General features: G+C 33.0%; 2 protein-coding genes across 3 annotated transcripts in view; one reads left to right on the forward strand and one right to left on the reverse strand.

Annotated features, from left to right (window-relative positions):
• Window positions 1-7,425, reverse strand: part of LOC134726108 (protein BRICK1-like) — a 22,928-nt gene extending 15,503 nt beyond the window's left edge. Inside the window, exon 1 of the mRNA XM_063590509.1 lies at window positions 7,358-7,425. Within this exon, the coding sequence (XP_063446579.1) occupies window positions 7,358-7,360 (3 nt within the window). The 5' untranslated portion in view covers window positions 7,361-7,425. The remainder of the gene's footprint in view (window positions 1-7,357) is intronic.
• The window catches only part of LOC134726092 (protein RD3-like), a 26,703-nt gene extending 7,112 nt beyond the window's left edge, over window positions 1-19,591 (forward strand). The window contains exons 1-2 of one of the 2 annotated variants that reach the window (XM_063590491.1): window positions 7,449-7,547; window positions 15,699-19,591. In XM_063590491.1, coding sequence (XP_063446561.1) covers window positions 15,718-16,338 — 621 coding nt within the window. In that variant the 5' untranslated portion in view covers window positions 7,449-7,547; window positions 15,699-15,717 and the 3' untranslated portion in view covers window positions 16,339-19,591. Of the gene's footprint in view, window positions 1-7,448; window positions 7,548-15,698 lie in introns of those variants that run through there. The other variant, XM_063590498.1, reaches the window with a different exon arrangement.
• The last annotated feature ends 265 nt before the right edge of the window (window positions 19,592-19,856 follow it).

The following is a 19,856-nucleotide window of genomic DNA, read 5'->3' on the forward strand; positions in this document are numbered from 1 at the left end:
AAATTGAAAAAGCTCCAAATTATCTCCCTTTGGTGTAAAAATGCCATTTTTTTTGGCTTAAATTTGAAATATCTTTTTTAACTCATCGGTGACCTATATTTTTTATTATTGTTTTCAAATAAGCTGTACATAGACTAAATAATTGTAAAATGAAAGCGATTTCTTATATTAGGTAATTTTTTTATTTCGATGTTTCCTCTTTTTCTCCTATTAGTTCAACTGAAAAAAGGACATTAACAAAAATGTATGCTTCTTCCAGAGGCAGATTTTAGCTTAAATGAACGGTGATCCCATTTTTTTATTTAATTTTTCTTTTAAGTATATGATAAAGTTCATTTATGAAAAAATATAGCTAAATCCTATATTAGAAAAAAAAATCATTTATACCCAGGAGCCCCCTTAAATGACGATTTTTAACTTCTTTCTTGTTTGTATATATGTTTGCTTTCAAATGATAAGAATTGTTATAAATAGAAAATTAAAATCTTAATGGTTTACTTTTATAAATTGTTAATTGGAGGGAGAGTTGGCTCATTGGCACTCATACCACATCTTCCTATATCTGAGATCTACTAACAAACTCAAATTTTGAGTACATAGTTAGTAGACTGTCGCCTTTTAAGGAGTGATTGTCCTTAAATGAAGATTTTTTTACCCACTTTTTAGGTTTGAAGGACTTTGTTTTTCAACAGACAATTAATATCCTTTTAAAAGCCTCTTTTAGTCCATCGTTTCTTCGTTGAAATAAGACCTTCATGATATTGGAGCTTGTTAAGAAGATATCTTAAAAGCTAGACTAACCCTTGTACTTTCCCTTTCCAAATGGAAAGGATGTTCTATTTAATAATTACGTTTGGTGACAATGTTGATACCAGTCCTCCTTTCCGATTTTGAAATAAAGGATACCATCAGTACAGCCAATATAAAAAAGAAGATGTGGTATGATTGCCAATGAGACAACTGTCCACAAAAGACCAAAATGACACAAACATTAACAACTATAGGTCACCGTACGGCCTTCAACAATGAGCAACACCCATACCACATAGTCAGCTATAAAAAGCCCCGAAATGACAATGTAAAACATTTCAAACGAGAAAACTAACGGCATTATTTATGTAAAAAAATGACTTTCATCTAGCAATTACCAATTAGGGTGGTTTTGCACTAAACATAAAGACAAAAAAAAAATGATTTCAGCTTTCCTATCTTGAGCTTTCCATTTCTATGTAATAACGTAATTGACAGGACCATCAACTGGACTTATTCCAGTTGATAAGATATTTCATAGTTTCCATACACGAACATGATTACTTTGCAAGATGCTGTAGATCAGATATTTCAATTGGTAAATTTAAAGTAAGCCCCTGATAAAAGGTTTACGGAAGCTGATATTATTTGGGTTGCCGTTTTAGAATATCTGCCAGACAGATGACCACGGGTGAATTCCAAATTGGGAAAGCCATATTCCTTTTTTATTTTCCTTGACTGAAAAATCGACTTATCACCAGATTTGTAATCGCCATGAGCGTCACGATGGATACCACTAGTGGACCAAGGTATGACTACCTTTTAAGAGCTACAGATATAACCAACAGTATTTGGTTGGTCTGTCGTTTTTGTGATTTTGGTGTTTTGTAAAGTATTGCTTAATAGGTAGTCTTTTATCTATTTTCGTTGGATGCCAAACTGTTCCCCGTTTTCAAAAGATGAATGGTATGTTTCGCAACTAATATTAAGATGAACCATGTTTTTATTTGTATTCTTTAAGATTCAGTAACTCTAACCTGCATGGCATTTTGTTCATGACTTGGACACATTCTTCTTCAAAATTTACAAAGGTTTCTTAAAACGCATTTGGTATTTACTGCTAAAAGGGCTTTTGATTTTTGCATTTAAATACAGTGTAGAGATCAATAACTTAGTTCAAAACCTTAATGAAAGTTAATAAAACTTTTGCAAAAAGCTTTCAACTTCAAGACATATAAGGGAGTAATGAAGTCTTAATCTGTGCGCCATAGATGGACATTCCAGCATTGAAGATATTAAAACTAGCGATATAAAAATCAAGCGATGGTGGTACAGACGAGATAAATGAGTTAAAAATCTGTAACTGAAAATGTATAGTTTAGCTCTGTAGACATAAAGTTATGCGCTGTACATATACAGATCAACACACGAAATGTAATGTCTATAGCGCTTAGTATGTTATGTCCAGTAAAAGAAGCTACATATTCAGATCTACCACACTAGACCTTTTATTTTTAGCTGTAGACTTGGCATATTCGGCTTTAATTCTGGATTTTGTATCTTAAGATATGATCATGTCATGAGGAGGGGACACTGATTGATTAAAGGAAGGCTCCAGTCATGCCTCAGTGACTCAATATATAATCAACCAATTTTTTCACACGAAAGACCCCCCACCCCCCCCCCCCCCCCCCCCGATCCCTGGATCCGCCTATAATACCATTCACATAGCATTTGAGCCTAATGCTTAGGACACCGGTGGTTTGTCTCAGACAAAGAGAACAAAAAGTAAAGTTCTAGTTTATAATGTCTTGCGAATTCAGCACTGTAGATGTGAATATTATCGACAGAATTAAAAACAATGCAAAAGAGCAGATACGTTACATCTTACATCCGAGAAAGACAACTTTTAATAATAGAAAAGTTAATATAAAAGGAAAATATGTCTTGCATTGAATATCCAATCACAGTCAGAGGTTATGTATTTCTTTGTATTATTAGGTTTTATTATTTACATTTCAAGCCCAAAGACAGTACTTCTTCAAAAGACAACTATGCAGTTGCAGTGCAAGATTAAGATAAATTTGGCTAATCGTTTAATTCGATCTGGTTTTGCTTAACATCCGAATTGAAATATGACTATACGTAAAGATGTACGACTTCAAATTTCTAGCGCACAAATTTACATATCAGTCATCTTAAGACTTGAAATATATTGCGCTACACTTTCATACTACAGGATTTTACACATCCAGTAAAGGCTTTATGCAGTGAGATCAGCGCCTAGCAGACTATGGCTATTTATATATAATTTTCACGAAGTTATGTCGGCCTCATACTAATGTTGAGTTATGATGAAGTGCTAGAGAAGTAAAATTAAACAATGCAGATCTATAATCTACGAATAATGTATTAAAGTAACAGGTTTAGGATTAGGGTTACATGACATTACCCTAACCCTAACTCTAACCCTAACCCTAACCCTAACCCTAACCCTAATCCTAAACCTAACCCTAATCCTAAACCTAACCCTCACCCTAACCCTAACCCTAACGCTAACCCTAATGCTAACCCTAACCCTAACGCTAACCCTAACGCTAACCCTAACCCTAACGCCTCATACTAATGTTGAGTTATGATGAAGTGCTAGAGAAGTAAAATTAAACGATGCAGATCTATACTCTACGAATAATTTATTAAAGTAACAGGTTTAGGGTTACAGTTACATGACATTACCCTAACCCTAACCCTAACTCTAACCCTAACCCTAACCCTAACCCTAACCCTCACCCTAACCTTAATTCTAACGCTAACCCTAACGCTAACCCTAACGCTAACCCTAACGCTAACCCTAATGCTAACGCTAACCCTAACGCTAACCCTAATGCTAACCCTAACCCTTACCCTTACTCTAACCCTAACCCTACCCTAACTCAACCCTAACGCTAACCCTAACGCTAATCCTAATGCTAACCCTTACCCTAACACTAACCCTAACCCTAACGCCTCATACTAATGTTGAGTTTGATGAAGTGCTAGAGAAGTAAAATTAAACGATGCAGATCTATACTCTACGAATAATGTATTAAAGTAACAGGTTTAGGGTTACGGTTACATGACATAACCCTAACCATAACCCTAACCCTAACCCTAACTCTAACCCTAATCCTAACGCTAACCCTAACGCTTACCATAATGCTAACTCTAACCCTAACCCTAACCCTAACCCTAACTCAACCCTAACGCTAACCCTAACGCTAACCCTAACGCTAACCCTAACGCTAACCCTAACGCTAATCCTAATGCTAACCCTAACCCTATCGCTTACCCTAACCCTAACCCTAACCCTAACCCAAACTTTAACCCTAACCCTAACCCTTACACTAACCCTTACTATAACCCTAACCCTAACCCTAACCCTAACCCTAACCCTAACCCTAACCCTAACCCTTACCCTAACCCTTACTATAACCCTAACCCTAACTTTAACCCTAACCCTAACCTTTATCCTAACCCTTACTATAACCCTAACCCTAACCCTAACCCTTACCCTAACCCTAACCCTTTGAGACCCTTTTACCCGTTTGTTGGACCAATATGAGGGCAGCCAACTCCCGCGGTGCTTATTTCGTTTTTGATGGTGCTTATATCTGTATTTGATGTAATATATCCTAAAGCACCATATGGAGTTAAAAGTTGAACCACAAGTGCATGTGGACCAATGAGCCCTACAAACCAGCTAGGACTCACAAAAAGTGTTATAAACCCATATAATAGTTTGTTGGAAAAATGGGAGGGAAGCCACCTCCCGTGGTGCTAAGTCCATTTTCGGTGGTGCTTATATTTTTCTTTAATGAAATATAACCTTAAGGAACCCATGAATATGTAGAGTGGAACATATGTGCCTGTGTACTAATGAGCTTAAAAAAACATCTTAGACCCCAATAGAGTGCGTTAGACCCCTAACCACGTCAGTTGGACCAATGGAAGGGAAGCTAACCCCCGTGGTGCTAAGTTTTTTTTCTGTGGTGCTTATATTTTTCATAAATGATATAAACACCAAAATACTCTAGGACTTGTGTAGATTGGACCATATGTGCCTGTGGCCTAATGAGCTTAACAAACCATCTTAAACCCCAATAGAGTGCGTTAGACCTCTAAACACGTCAGTTGGACCAATTGGAGTCAAGCTACCTCCCGTGGTGGTAAGTTTTTTTTCCGTGGTGCTAATATTTTTCTTAAATGAAATATACACCAAAAGACTCTAGGACTTGTGTAGATTGGACCATATGTGCCTGCGGACTGATGAGCATAACAAATCAGCTTAGACCCCAATAGAGTGCGTTAGACCTCTAAACACGTAAGTTGGACCAATTGGAGTCAAACTACCTCCCGTGGTGCTAAGTTTTTTCCCGTGGTGCTTATATTTTTCTTAAATGAAATATACACCAAAAGACTCTAGTACTTGTGTAGATTGGACCATATGTGCCTGCGGACTGATGAGCATAACAAATCAGCTTAGACCCTTATAGAGTGATTTAGACCCCTATACACGTCGGTTGGAACAATGGAAGGGAAGCTAACCCCCGTGGTGCTAAGGTTTTTTTTCTGTGGTGCTTATATTTTCTTAAATGACATATACACCAAAAGACCCCAGTACTTGTGTAGATTGGACCATATGTGCCTGTGGACTGATGAGCATAACAAATCAGCTTAGACCCTTATAGAGTGATTTAGACCCCTATACACGTCGGTTGGAACAATGGAAGGGAAGCTAACCCCCGTGGTGCTAAGGTTTTTTTTCTGTGGTGCTTATATTTTCTTAAATGACATATACACCAAAAGACCCCAGTACTTGTGTAGATTGGACCATATGTGCCTGTGGACTGATGAGCATAACAAATCAGCTTAGACCCTTATAGAGTGATTTAGACCCCTATACACGTCGGTTGGAACAATGGAAGGGAAGCTAACCCCCGTGGTGCTAAGGTTTTTTCTGTGGTGCTTATATTTTCTTAAATGACATATACACCAAAAGACCCCAGTACTTGTGTAGATCGGACCATATGTGCATGTGGACTTATGATAATTAGAAACCAACGTAGACCCCAATAGAGTGATTTAAACCCCTATACACGTCGGTTGAACCAATAGGAGGGAAGCTACCTCTCGTGGTGCTAAGTTTTTTTTTCTGTGGTGCTTGTATTTTTCTTAAATGATATATACACCAACAGACACCAGGACTGATATAGAATGGAACATATGTGCCTGTGTACTAATGAGCATAACAAATCGATTAAGACCCCAATAGAGTACGTTAGACCTCTATACTCGGTTGGACCAATGTAAGGGAAGCTAACCCCCGTGGTGCTAAGTTTTTTTTCTGTGGTGCTAATATTTTTCTTAAATGATATATACACCAAAAGATCCCTGTTCTTTTGTAGATTGGACCATATGTGCCTGTGGACTATATTTACAAACCATCATGTATAGAGTTATTAAGACCCATATACATGTCAGTTGAAGCAATTGTAGGAAAGCTACCTCCCGTGGTGCTAATTTTTTTCGGTGGTGCTTATATTTTTCTTAATTATATATACGCTAAAGGACCCCATGGACTTGTAGATTGGACCCAAGGTGCATCTGGACCAATGAGCCTTACAAGCCAACTAAGGCTCACAAAGAGTGTTATACACTAATATTCTTGTCTGTTGGACTAATGGGAGGGAAGCCACCTCCCGTGGTGCTAAGTTTTCGGTGGTGCTTATATTTTTCTTTAATGAAATATACACTAAAAGACCCCATGAACTTATAGATTGAACCGCAGCTGCATATTGACCAATGGACCTTACAAACTATGTTAGACCCCCAAAGGGTAATTGAGACTCTTTTGTCCGTTTGTTGGAGTGATTTGAGGGAAGCCACCTCCCGTGGTGCTTAGTTCATTTTTGATGGTTTTTATATGTATTTAAATGTATTTGATATAATATACCCTAAAGCGCCATATCATATGGACTTTGGAGCTGAACCACAGGTTCCTATGGACAAAAGAGCCTTACACATCTTCCTATATCTACTTACAAACTAACTTAGAATCCAAAGAGCTGCTTTAAACCCTTTTATCTGTCTATTGGACCGAAAGCAGGGAGGCTACCTTCCGTGGTGTTTAGTTTGTTTTTGGGGTGCTTAAATCTGTATTTGATTAAATATATCCTAAAAGACCCATTGATCTTTAATTTGACCACATGTGCTTGTAGGCCTTTCAAACTAACTAAGACTCCAAGAGAGAGTTTTAGACCCATAAAGCCGTCTGTTGGACCATTGGGAGGGAAATTACGTCCCGTGGTGTTAAGTTTGTTTTTTGGTGGTGCTTAATTTTTGTAAGGATTTGTATAGTCTACAAATCCTTGATTAGTCCATATAAAAAAAAACTCGATTTAATTTTTTTTTTTTTTTTTTTTTAATTTTATTTAATGATTATTTGATGTATCTTAATCTCTACGTATACATTATATAACTCATAGATGACCAAATGTATTTATTTTATTGATAAAGTCCGTGGTGCTTATCGTGGTTCTTCGTGGTAGAATCGGGGGATATTCTAACTCATTGTTGACAAATAAATTTATTTCCTTGAATGCGGAAGTAAGATTAAATTTGATTGGCTATAAAAATTCGTTCATCCAATCAAAAGTCGTAAGACATATACGTTCTAGAGAATCTGTCAAAATGGGGAGAATTATTTTGGAATCATGAATTTAACGCTTTACCGAAATTAGGCATTTATACATATCCGGGTAAATAAAGAAAAAGGAGGACAATTTTGTGACATCGAGAAAAAGAGTGAAGTGCTGTACAGGTTTGTAAGAATCTGATCAAAATACCCAACTCTTATAATATCTCTACTCTAGAAAAATTATGAATCCGGGTCCGTACGCCCTGATTCACGTTCGCCCTTGTACCTGTTTGCCCTGATACCTGTTCGCCCAGGGTCCATTCGCCCTGATTAATATTTTTTTCTAATTGTTGTCTAGTGGCATAATTTTAAGTATTTGAACAAAATATGTTGAAGTTTGTTGAAAAATTCACCGAATATTGATATTGCCGCAATCAATTTCATCATTTTCCCTTTGATTGCAGTAGAATACTGGAATACAATGTATTGATACTTGTGTAATAGATGTGCTTTGATGTGCCTGATTAATTCCCCTTAATTTGGACAGATTAATTATTTAGTATTTAAATGTTTATTTTAAGTTAAATTTGATTTAAATATAGTAGGATAAAAGTAATGAATGTTAATTTAACTGTTTTAGTATTTAACTTTTGATGTTTTTATAATGTTTTAAGAATATTCATTTATTTAACTTTTCTTCAGTACCTTTTATGTTAAAGTTCTCCTGATTAATGACAAGTTTAGGATATCATTTGATATTCAGTCGGAGTCGGCCTTGCACAGGCCTCCAAACACTCGCCGGAACTAATATTAGTACTAATCGAGTCTAGAGTTAGCCACCACTTCGGTGCAGTTCGCCAGAGTTAGTCACCCCTTTTTGGTGCAATTTTACTACTTTAAAACACAACGCGAAGCAAATTTACCTTATTATATTTAAAAGACTAACTCTGGGAACACTCTATTTTTCATTTTACATTTGAAATTACTTTATTTTTGAACTCCATTTTAGAAAGTTTTCTGACTCCTGTTTATTTCCGACTTTGTTTAATATTCATGCATTTACTGTACATTTGTGAATAAAATTATAGTTTCATTTGATTCATTGTCTGTTGTTCAGCCATAATCTGATATCAGGTATCCCAATGGTCGAATAGGGGCGAAGTACTGGCCGCTACACGTCCCGGGAGGTGTCGTCACCGACCCCCTCCGTTACAAATGGTGCCGTGACCAGGATACCTGATCCCTCAGTTTTGGTTTGAATATTTTTATTACATTTATTTTGATTTTGTTCAATTTTTGATTTTAAAAATGATAAAGTTTGAACAGAAACCTTGTACTTTTGACGGTGTTAGTGCCGATGTACAAGATTATTTTATTCAATTTGAAGCAGTTAGTCTTTGGAATAACTGGAATTTATCTGAAATGGCTCTTCAGTTAGTAATAAACTTAAGAGAAGAAGCACGAACTATTTTACGTCTTCTTACTCCAACTCAGTTGCAAAGCTATGATTTTTTGAAAAGTTTACTTTTTCAACGCTTTAATCCTAAGGAAAGGATAGCATTTTATAAATTTCAACTGAATAGTTGTTTAATTTTGTCAGATGAATCTGTGTTCGATTTTGGACATAGATTCAAACTTTTATGTCATCGTGCATATCCAGATAATTTTCAAAGTATGCAAACTTATTTTATGGATCTTTTTATTGGAAAGTTAGAGAAGGAAATGGGAAAGTTTGTCCATTTTAAGCATCCTGCAACTTTTGACGATGCTATATTTTTGGCTACAGAGTTTGAGTCTTTTAATTTGACAGTTGAACCTGTTGAATGCGAAATTGAGGAAAGTGAAGAAAGTTTAGATTTTAGTTGTTTGAAGTCTGGTTTTGATCAAATTGTCAAAGTTCTTAAAAAGCTGGTTTATAAGAAGTTTAAAGTAAAAAAATGTTTTAATTGTTTGGTAGTTGGACATATCAGAGCTAAGTGTCCCAATAAAGTTTGTAAAAGTGTCAATTCTGTTCATGTTGTTGAACCAGAAAAACCAGTTTCTACTTCAGTTAATACATGTAATAAGAATGTGAAAAAATCATGTAGAGTTGTCAAAAGAGTTCAAAGTTTATATCCATCTGATTTGCATTGTTCTTTATCTGATTATTTGATTTCTAGCATGGATGATGTTTCTTGTTGGAAGGATAAGCCAGTTAAAGTTTTCATATAATATGTTTTATTTGTTTTAATTTGTATATTTAGTATTTTACTTATTTTGTTAGTTTATACTATTGTTTAATAGGTATGCATAGTTTCAAAGTTTTTGGATTTGTTGTTTTTCTTGGTCACGTTAATGGGCCGGTTTTGTTATCGAAACCACCCTCAAAAACGTTGTTTGATTAGATTGTGTTTTCTTTAGATGTTGGTTTGTTTAGATTGTAGCTTAGTTTCTTGTTGGAATAGTTTTATTTATGAGTTTGCTCATTTATTTGGATTTTTAACCTCTCTGAACAAGTTTTATTGTTATAAATTTGTTTCATTGGGTTATGGTATTCCTTTTGTGACTTTTTAAAGTCATGGCAGAAATCTATTGAGTGGCAGTTAGTTTATGTGCAAAGACAACCAGCTGATATAGTAAGCCGTTCTTGTATCGAGAACACCTTTCTTACTTTTGGTACAACGTTTGATCATCTTGAACCCGGAATCACATGTTTAACGTGATTCTGTGAGATCTACAATGGTGGACTAAACCTGGTACAACGATGGACTTTTAGAACCCGAAAACACATGTTAAAAGTGTTTTTTGTGAGATCAACAATTGGTGGACTATCCCTGGTACAACTTGAACCATGCAGATTAGCCGTATTTACATTCCGTTTCCGTTTGAAGGACTATTTGTAGAATGCTGTACATATGCTGTGTCCATTTACCGTTGGATATATATGCTATGGATTATTGTACTTTATAAACTGTGTTTACCGCCTATTCCTGGACATTTATACCGTGTGGAACTTTTCCGATGGTTGGACCGTGTGTTTATATGACATTTTTGTGACATTTATTGACATTTTATGTGCATTGATTTATATTGTTAATTGTTTTCAACACATCTATTTTAAATAGTTCTTTTCCCAAATATTAATTTCTTTAATATTTGTCCTAAGGGGGGAGGATTGTAATAGATGTGCTTTGATGTGCCTGATTAATTCCCCTTAATTTGGACAGATTAATTATTTAGTATTTAAATGTTTATTTTAAGTTAAATTTGATTTAAATATAGTAGGATAAAAGTAATGAATGTTAATTTAACTGTTTTAGTATTTAACTTTTGATGTTTTTATAATGTTTTAAGAATATTCATTTATTTAACTTTTCTTCAGTACCTTTTATGTTAAAGTTCTCCTGATTAATGACAAGTTTAGGATATCATTTGATATTCAGTCGGAGTCGGCCTTGCACAGGCCTCCAAACACTCGCCGGAACTAATATTAGTACTAATCGAGTCTAGAGTTAGCCACCACTTCGGTGCAGTTCGCCAGAGTTAGTCACCCCTTTTTGGTGCAATTTTACTACTTTAAAACACAACGCGAAGCAAATTTACCTTATTTTATTTAAAAGACTAACTCTGGGAACACTCTATTTTTCATTTTACATTTGAAATTACTTTATTTTTGAACTCCATTTTAGAAAGTTTTCTGACTCCTGTTTATTTCCGACTTTGTTTAATATTCATGCATTTACTGTACATTTGTGAATAAAATTATAGTTTCATTTGATTCATTGTCTGTTGTTCAGCCATAATCTGATATCAGGTATCCCAATGGTCGAATAGGGGCGAAGTACTGGCCGCTACACGTCCCGGGAGGTGTCGTCACCGACCCCCTCCGTTACACTTGTTAACAAAATAATTGTATTCAGTCATTCACTAATGTATGCAGTATAACTTAGACTAGTCTCAGAGTATTTTAATGAATGAACTTGTAAATCTGTTTTACAGTTCGTACATTTTTTAAAAATTAATTTCAAGCTGAATATATTATCAAAACAAATTTGTTTTTATAATAATTGTTATTAATCCATCAAAAGACAGGTATCACATTAAGCAGTGATCCGAATTATTTTGTCATAAAACAATAAATTAATGATCCTTAACAAGCCATAAACTTTTAGATATTTCCATGTTTCCATAAATTTCAAGAATATATACCATAGAAATATATCTGATTAAGTTTATTCAACTTCAATGCCTGAATGTTAATATTTTTAGTAGGGCGAACGGACTCTAAGGGCGAACGAACTCAGGGCAAACGGACCCAGGGCGAACATGTTACTAGGGCGAACGGTCCCGATACCAAAAATTATCACATGAAAACACTATCACAAACAACTTAATAGTCTTTCTATACAAATCCTTGACCACACCATAGTCTCACATAAAATTTAACGCACAACTACTTATCTAGACAAATGGAAAAAAATATTACACCAATTCTAAAACATGTTTTCCCTTATTTTTGTGCTATTTTCACATTTCTTGAGCGGTGTGTGAACACTATTTCTCTGGAATAAGTGAATTTAGTGAAAGATCTGTTCTCTGCAAATGATTTCTTGAAATTTGATAATGACATCAAAATTTCTTGGTTTCTCCTGAATTGTCCTATTGAGACGTTATAAAATAGGCGACCATGCCTGGTGAGTCTTTAGTCTTTAGCAGGTTGGGAACAAACCCCCCTGGAAGGTGATTATTCCTGTATAGAGGGATAAACCTTCTTAAGAGGGATAAAATTATCCCTCTATAGAGGGGTATTTGTGTTTGCACTGGATTTAAAGCAAATTAGGGCAGAATGTCATTTTCTAATTATATTTGCTATAATCTCTAGCAGTAGGTGCATCAACATATGCACTTTACTAAAAATTGTGATAACCCGTTTTCTGCTAAAGTGACAAAACTTGAAATCTATTGTATACCTATCTGAACACCTGATCAACATCAAAAGGAATAGTTGACCTTTAAATTTCATGTTAAATCTAACAATAGAAATTCTGTTCAGTGAGGCATAAGTGAGTAGAAATTACTTGATCATCACAGCTTTCAATCATGGTGAACAATAGATTTTATATTTAGTCAGATAAGCAGCAAACTGGGCATGTGCATATTAAACTAAGTACATCAATTGGTGCAACAACTGTTGCAGGTTACTGCCATAATAAGCAGAGAATGCCATTCTGCCCTGTTTTGATTTTAATCCAGTCTAAACAAAAATACCCCTCTATAGAGGTATAATTTTATCCCTCTATAGAAGGTTTATCCCTCTATACAGGTATAATCACCATAGAGAGGGTTTGTTCCCAACCTGTTTAGTAAGTGTCCCAAATGACACTGTAAACACTTGTGTACGTTTCCTCTTTTGCAGTTTCTTCACATATGTAATGTTCACTCATGTAGTTAATTGAAATGGTGGCTGCTGCTTAAAAAATTTTGACTTAATTTTGATTTAGATTTATAGTGTTTTTTGCTGTATAGTGTTTTTGAATCTACCAGACTCCGTTAAATAATTTTCCAGATGGCACAATATCTCATTTCGATTGTCTTTATTAATGTCTTCTTCATCGATTCCTAGTAAGGTGTCTAAATCCATGTGTATATTTCCTGTAATAAAGTAAATAGATGTTCTCATCCTCTCTCTAGCCTCCTCATATATAGTTAGAATAATGTAAAAGGTTGTGTTCTAGAGTTTCTGGCTCTCCACAGGAACAGTTTTTGTCTGATGATGGTATGAGTTTGGATTTATAATCATTTAGATCACAATAACCTGTTCTCAAACTAGTAATAATTGAAAACGACCATTTGGATGGTAAATCTTTTAGTATTTTTTTACAAACTTTCTGATGATAGTTATAATAATTTCTGCCACGTTGACTTGATTCCCATTGGTTTTGCCATTTTCTCAAAACACTTTCTCTTGCTGCACGTTTTATATCCTGCATGGTTACTTCCGATGGTGTTGTCGCATATAACATGTACAAAAATATGTATAAAGAACTCAACTTTCTGAAAATCTTTGAAAAAGAAGGGGGAATAGTCATTAGAGAAACAGATTTTGACACTTAAACTTGTGTATTCCATTATCTCCACTCTCAGCAGTTAAATTTAAATTTGTAAAAAGCTCATCAGCAAGCCTTGCACTTTAAATAATAAAAATTAAACTGTCTCCAGTGGAGAAATATCGTAACACACTTGTTGCAGTGTACATTAGGAATCTATATTTTGGCATGTAAGTGACCCTGGTTGACATACATCTTTGTACTTACATTATTATTGTGACATATGGATATGTACATGTACGTACATGAATGAGGAAATCCATGAACATATAAGTTTTATATAGAAAATATGGAGACAGTGTTTGATAGCCATTGAGACAAATATATCCACTCCTGTTAAAATTAAGAAACAATTTGTTCATGTCATTCTCTATGCTCATTTTAACATGGTCATGGGTAGACATTATTTTTGTCAATATCATACATGTAATGCTGAGATAAAGTGAGGTGTTAAATGTTGACAAATTTATGCCTATATATACCCATATGTTAAAATGAACATAGAGCATGGTATGACAGAATTCTTTCGATTTGATTAGGACAACATTGAACTTTACTTATTTTTTTTTGAAAGGGATACAAATATAATATACACTCAATAATCTCAATTGCAAAAGGCAGCCATTTTGATTTGATGAACATGTTTAACGATAAAAGATGAAGATATACATTTAAACTTACTTTTAGAATGATTTGATTTAATTTACTAGCAAGCAACGCCGACAAAAATGTCCATGTTGATCTTAAGTTTTGTTCAAAATACAACTGACATTGTAAATTCTATTGTGGCATTAATCAAGTGCAGCCTACAATGTATATTTTATTTAAATAAGAACATGGTTTTGTTTCCAAAGTGAAAAAAGGACATGTTATTAGAATAAAGGGGTAATAATCAATTAACAGTCAACAGTCAATGTTGGTCTTTCAGCAATGAGAAACACTCATACCATGAGTTTTGGATAGCACCAGAGTAATGCCTGTGGACAGATTGGTGAAATGATGTGTACATCATGTTGCATGGTGCCGTATAGAACTTTACTGTAGTCTTTTGTTTTGATTTAATATTGTACTGTCAGTTAGAGCTATACTAGTACAAGTGATCTTTATTTACTTGGAGAAGTAAAAAATATATATATACTTATATAAGTAAATTATAATATTTGAATAATCTCCCCATAATTTTTCTAAAAAATTACTTGTATATAAGTAAAAACTTTACAATACCTCAAAAATTCTCAGTTTTGAGATGTTATAACATTCCTTTAGTGCTTTTTCCCAGCTGGTTCAAAATTTTGCTAGAGTTCAATGTTTCATCTCATTTATTCAACAAAGAAACTTATACATTTAGCGTAAATATCTACAGTATTTGGGTAAAGCCTTAACAAATTGCTCATTGGGGCTTGGAAATGAGCAGTATTCTGAAGATAACAGACAAATGAGATTATCATAGTCTATGAAATTACACTTAAATGATTAGTTTAGCAAAGGACAGAAAATTTAAAGTTCTATTAGAGCAAATAAGTCCTTAGAATTCAAGAAAAAGAAGATAAGATTAATCTTTTACTTATTTAAGTAAGAAAAAATAGAATATTACTGAACTGTAAAGATACCACAAACAAACAAAAACTTTAGAAATAGATTTCTATAAGTAATAATGACTGTACAGATTCATACAACAAGATACACATTTGACATGTTTAACAGACATCATAAGTTAGCACCAGCTACATGTATATATATGATAAACAGTTAAAGGAAAAATATAAAAATCATTTTATACTTATATTATTATATATTACATGTATTATCATGCCTGATGATAATATTTTTCAATAGAAATCTAAAAATCATAACAACATATTATTTACATATATACAAAAAAAGATCTGCCAATATATAGATTCCAACATGTATATTAACAAAAGTTTATAGAAGTGTAAAATAGACCTATTTCAAGTTTGATTTTTCATGAACTGTGATGAATGTATTGCATCGATCTGTAAATTTTTACTTAAGTAAGTTAAGGCGAATAGGCGAAATTACATTTTTGTACTCTGATTAAGTACTTTAAAATGTAATTCATGTATTGGTATGGTGTCATATGATGGCATACTATTTCTTTCTAAATTGTCAATATATTTATTTCATAGAAATTAAATGATTTATAGATCTATTCTGTTTTTCAGTTCTGTTTCATATTTGAAGATGATGCCTTTAAAATCAGTATGGAAAACACTAGTATCAAATGATCAGAGCAAACCTCCTACCAGAAATGAGAAGTCAATGGTTGCTGATTCATTGATGTCAGAACTTGATTACAATATAAAGGAACTGGAGAAAGTCAGAATTGACAAAGAACAAGAAGAAACAAGAAAAAAGACTGGTGTAGACTATAGTTGGTTGATTACTACTCCTCCAAAAGGGTATACGATTCCCCAATTACAACGTTTAGAACTGGAGGAGTTATTTTATCAAGTAAAACCAGAGGAATGTGGGAGCATTTTAGCTTTGTTTAGAGATTCACTTTTAAATGAACCCCAGTCATCTGAACTTCCGTCCATATTTAGAGCTTGTGTCCAACAAATTCTACAACAAAGGCCTAAAGAACAGTCACTGACAGAATGGGTCACACAGAGAACTATGAGTTTAACAAGTTTAAAAGGTCGTCATTCAGCTCAAGTGGTGCCATCTGGTGATGCTACATGTAGAGATCCAGAGGATGTTCAAGATATACCATTATCAGAAAATAGTCAAAATACACAAAATAATGGAATAATCCAAGTTGTTCCAATGTTTTCACACGATGTAGAAAGTTTGCCAGTTTAGAATACAGTTTAAGAAATGTTTATTAGTAGTTATTGTTCATGTTGTTTACATGTATTTATTGTTGTCTCATTTTCCTTAATGTTTTTGGATATTATAGTTTATTGATTGATGTTTATATATATACATGTACAAAGTATCTCTAGTCACTGTAACTGTAAGTGTTTTTTCTTTGGGCATTTTAATTACAATGTAGTGTCTGTGATATAATTTTACATTGATCAATTGTGAAAAGGTATAATAAAAATGCAGAACGCCAAGGAATATTCAAAAAGGAAAAGTGTATAAAAAGTTATGAAATAAAACGCTATCAACTAATCAAACAAGTGGAAACAACTTGCACATTCCTGAGAAAAAATATCTTTAGGTCTCCACATTTAAGACAGACAGATAATGCTGATTGCCCAGGTCCAAGGATAAGAGGAAGTCATATTTGTCTAAACAAAATCTGTGCTAAACCTACAAATCAGATTATAAAAATTAAAACTTGGCACACTTTGTAGTTGGGCAATTAAGCAACCAAATTTTGGAGTGAATGTTAAATCGTGACTTGTCTTGTCATAACAACAAATTCTAATGCTACAATGTATTTTTTTTAATACTGCATTACCAAAATGAGTATCCTATAAGAATGATTAGAAAATTAACTGGATGGTACATGTGGATGATACGGTAACAATATAAGAAGTTCCTGAATGAAAATATCCTGCCATTTATTTTATCATGCCATTTAATTTTTTGGTTAAAAAAATAAAGATTTATTTTGCGCATAATACATTTTTTTTTTTTAAATTTTTTTTTTTAAAGTACATTCCATGAGAGCTAGCTATGTTGTGTTCATAATTGTTATTATACATGTATGTCTAGATCTGTACAATCATATTTTCCAAGGTCCCTAATATTGATATATTCATGATACATGTATTGCAGGATACATCTTCATTTGTATTTATAAGTAGAATTTAAATTAATTGTCAATTAATTTAGTTCACATGTACATGATGGAGATATTTCAAAAAATGGCAATGTTTGAAATGTTTGTACCTTGAGCTAAGATCAGAATATATGAATGTCTTAATCCAGGGTTAAGAAATCCAAGTTACATGTACTTACATTTATGCATTGTATTTTTTTAACCAGTTATAGAAAAATTTTCATTCATCATGTTCATTATCATTTATTGATTATCATATATGCAAATTTTCCTAACTTCTCAAATATAATGAAAGACACAGACTGTGCCTATGGTCCCTTATTTGTTTACAAGTTTTTATTATCTCGTGCATGTGGTCTCTCAGTTTAAATCATTGTTGATGAATTATTTATTTAGCATGCATGTTACAATCAGAACTTTAAGAAATTACAATTTATTTGCAATATTAAGACATTCACATATCTTGAAATTAAGAACAACTTGTTCTTCGATGAAAATGATTTTTTTTCATCAGCTTTTACAGGGGCATATTCAGGGCTGTAGTGGGTCAGTGTGTGCCACCCTTAAATTGGTAAAATATTCTTTTGAGGATAAAAATTATAAGGTTCATGCCCACGATATAACCTGGATCTGCCCCTGGTTTATGTTCCACTTCATCAACATTTGCACTTACAAGTTTCTTAAAAAAAATACACTTGGACATTTTAATTTGAAAAATAATTATTTTAACATGTTGCAGACTTTTAAAATTAAGCAATTGCAAACATTTAGAAGGATCAATATTTTATATAAAAAGTTGACATACGTTTGTACATGACATGTACATGATCAAATGATGTACATTGTGTTTGTATTTCGTTATGATTTTATCATTTTTCATAATCCTTTTTATTTTGGTTTAATCAGTTACTTGTCAATTATATAATTACCTCCTCAAAAGATGTTTCATATTTATTTCTATCCAGTGATATTATGCTTCTTTGAAAACTATGTTTCTTATATGAAATGTAAGCCCCAAGTACATGTACATTAAGGAATTTACTATTTGAGAAAAAAAAAGAGTAGTCCCCCGTAAAAAACACTGTAGTTATGATCCATTCATCAGGTAATCATTAATCACAGAAAGAATTCCATCCATGTTACAAAAATAAATTTCTGTTTATACCAAAAATACTGACTGAAATAAAAAAAAAATACTAAAAAATGATAATTATATAAAGCTATTATTTGTGTTCACTTCTTAAAAACCTACAAATGCATGTTATTTATTTGTTCCTAGTAACTGTAAGATGCTGAATAAATATGTATATGTATGCTGTCATATAGAATCGAAAAATGTTAACAGGTAGATTCCTTTAGAAAAATACTACTACATGTACATCCCTTGTTATTTTATGTGCTAATTTGCAGTTTTTTTTTAAAACACAATCAAAAATAATTAATATTTGTACAAATAAATGAAAACAAATACATATCAAAATATTTCACATATCATCAATTCCACACTATCAATCATCGAATAGATGGTCTGAAATTTGAGTCATTTTTCACCCAAAATGAAAATTTTAAAAAACATTATTGTATTATAATCATTTATTGAAGCAGCATCCATGGATGCTTTATCACTAGCAGTTATTTATTGTATTTATACATGTACATGTAGTTTGACAAAGGTGACATTGATATAGCAGCCTGGTTTTTTCCCCAGGTGATATAACTGTATGTTACATAAAGTTATTATTAGTTATTCCAATTTTACAAATCTGATGAGATTATAAAAAAAATCAGCAAAATTGAGAGAATTTTTATTATTTTTAGCTACAAGCTCAAGTGCATAGACTACAACAAAAATGACTATTTAATATTCATATATTTGATGAACTCTTTGATTGTGAAATATTTTCTTTTTGGTCCACACTCCACGGTCTTCCTTACATGAATTAAGTAAAATCTAGCTAAATAAAAGCAACAGTAGTATACCTGTGATCAATCGTCATAAAATCAATTAAGCAAAAACAAATTTAGTATTACAAATCAAAATCAAGGGAAACTTATCAACTTTAAGAGAAAAACAACAGAACAACATATACACTGAACTGCAACAAAAACAAATCCAACATACACAGAAACTGGCTATTTGATAACAACTGCAATGTTTCTGACTTGGTACAGGGCATTTTAAGAAAAATGTTTGGGCTGTATATAAACCTTGACCAAATTATAGAGGATTTATTTTAGAAGAAAACAAACCATTTTCCTTGCAACTGACATTTTGAAGTGAAAACATCTGAACGAAATACATTGTAGTTTCTTTTTACACCCTGCCTTTTACTATTTATAAACAATACAAATGTTTTAATTTTTTATGTGTTCCTTTCTTAGTTATGTTAAATTGTTAGCCAAAAGTTTTTTTTTTTCACAACATACTACGCATTGTACCACTATGTTTATATTGTACAAAAACTAGTCAAAATGTTATTGTTTGATATATACTGTCTCATTTGTGCTTTATTACAAATAATTAAATTTTGGAGATACTGTCTCGTAACATCTATTTATTTCTTATTTATGACTTCAGAAGTTTAAC

Source organism: Mytilus trossulus, chromosome 1 (assembly GCF_036588685.1).
Source record: "Mytilus trossulus isolate FHL-02 chromosome 1, PNRI_Mtr1.1.1.hap1, whole genome shotgun sequence".
Classification (NCBI taxonomy): Eukaryota; Metazoa; Mollusca; class Bivalvia; order Mytilida; family Mytilidae; genus Mytilus; species Mytilus trossulus.